Source organism: Myotis brandtii, unplaced genomic scaffold (assembly GCF_000412655.1).
Source record: "Myotis brandtii unplaced genomic scaffold, ASM41265v1 scaffold4637, whole genome shotgun sequence".
Classification (NCBI taxonomy): domain Eukaryota; kingdom Metazoa; phylum Chordata; class Mammalia; order Chiroptera; family Vespertilionidae; genus Myotis; species Myotis brandtii.
This window is the reverse complement of record NW_005367729.1, coordinates 1,702-3,129: the sequence shown is the minus strand read 5'-3', so window position 1 is coordinate 3,129 and position 1,428 is coordinate 1,702. Positions and strand designations below refer to the sequence as shown.

The 1,428-nt window shown below is 50.3% G+C and overlaps 1 gene segment (V, D, J or C); it reads left to right on the top strand.

The window, feature by feature from the left end:
* Positions 1–769: 769 nt before the first annotated feature.
* LOC102251152 overlaps positions 770–1,428 on the top strand; it is a gene marked incomplete at its 3' end in the record, with an annotated part of 1,703 nt that continues 1,044 nt past the window's right edge. Inside the window, 2 exon segments of the V gene segment in view lie at positions 770–837; positions 919–1,258. Coding sequence covers positions 792–837; positions 919–1,258 — 386 coding nt within the window.

Below are 1,428 nucleotides of genomic sequence, written 5' to 3'. Positions count from 1 at the left end.
ATATATGGGAAGCAACTGATCAATATTTCTCTCTCACATCAATGTTTCTCTCCTTCTATCTCTCTGCTTTACTTTCCCTCTAAGAATGAATGAATATATCCTTGGGTGAGGATAAAGAAAACAATATTTATATCTATACCTTTATGTACATCTACAAATACATCTACATCTTTATCTATAAATTAATGAAAATAGTCTTAGGTGAGGATAAAGAAAAGAAGATCTATCTATGTCTATCTCCATATCTATATCTATATCTATATCTATATCTATATCTATATCTATGTCTAGGTCTAAATCCTCTAAAACAATAATAGCAAATATACTAATTGGACTGGATGTCCTTCTGGACATCCTTCCTGATGCAGCCACAGAGGTAGTGGAGCCGAGCTACTTTCACAAATTTCCTGCATCCGGCCTGTAGTATATCTATAGCCATGGGAGCAGAGGCTGGGATTTTATCCCTAAGGAGTCACTGATTGTGCCCACATCCTACTTCCTGACCACCTTCTGCAGACAAGCCCCTGGTGTGGAAGGAGAGGTCCCTGGGAACCATGACCAGGACCCCAAGGAGGGCCTGGTTCTCTGAGGGCACAGTCAGCACCTCCTTCCAGGAGAAGCCCCAGAGACCAGGACCTCCCTCACCTCTTGCCCTTTGTATGTGCAGACACCTCCCATATGCAAATGCCCACATGGCCACCAGACATAAACACATTTGGCATCCACTTAAATGCTGGGCCTCCTCACCCTGGAGAATACTTTCTGGGGGGCAAGGACCTCACCTGCAAGACATGACTCCCATGTGGCTGTTCCTCTTCCTGCTGTCAGCTCCCAGATGTGAGTGACTCACGGCATAGACGTGAGGAGATGGGGACCCTGCATCTGAGCCCAGGACTCACTGTGTTCTCTCTGTCCCAGGTGTCCTGTCCCAGGTGCAGCTGCAGGAGTCGGGCCCAGGACTGGTGAAGCCCTCACAGACCCTCTCCCTCACCTGCTCTTTCTCTGGATTCTCCATCACAACCAGTGGTTACTACTGGAACTGGATCTGCCAGCCCCCTGGGAAGGGGCTGGAGTGGATTGGGCGCATATGTAGTAGTGGAGACACTGCCTACAGCCCCTCCCTCAAGAGCCGAACCTCCATCTCCAGAGACACGTCCAAGAACCAGTTCTCCCTGCAGTTGAGCTCCGTGACCACCGAGGACACGGCCTTGTATTACTGTGCGAGATACACAGTGAGGAGAAGTCAGTGTGAGCCCAGACACAAACCTCCCTGAGGAGACAGCAGGGCTGTGCTGCAGGGAGAGTCCAGGACACCAGGGGGCGCTCAGGACCAGCAAACCCAGGTCCCAGCTCAGAGGCTGTCCCTGGAGGGTTGTGCAGGCTTCCTATTGGGGTCAATGCTTTCTTCCCTCCTAGTGTCCCTGGGGC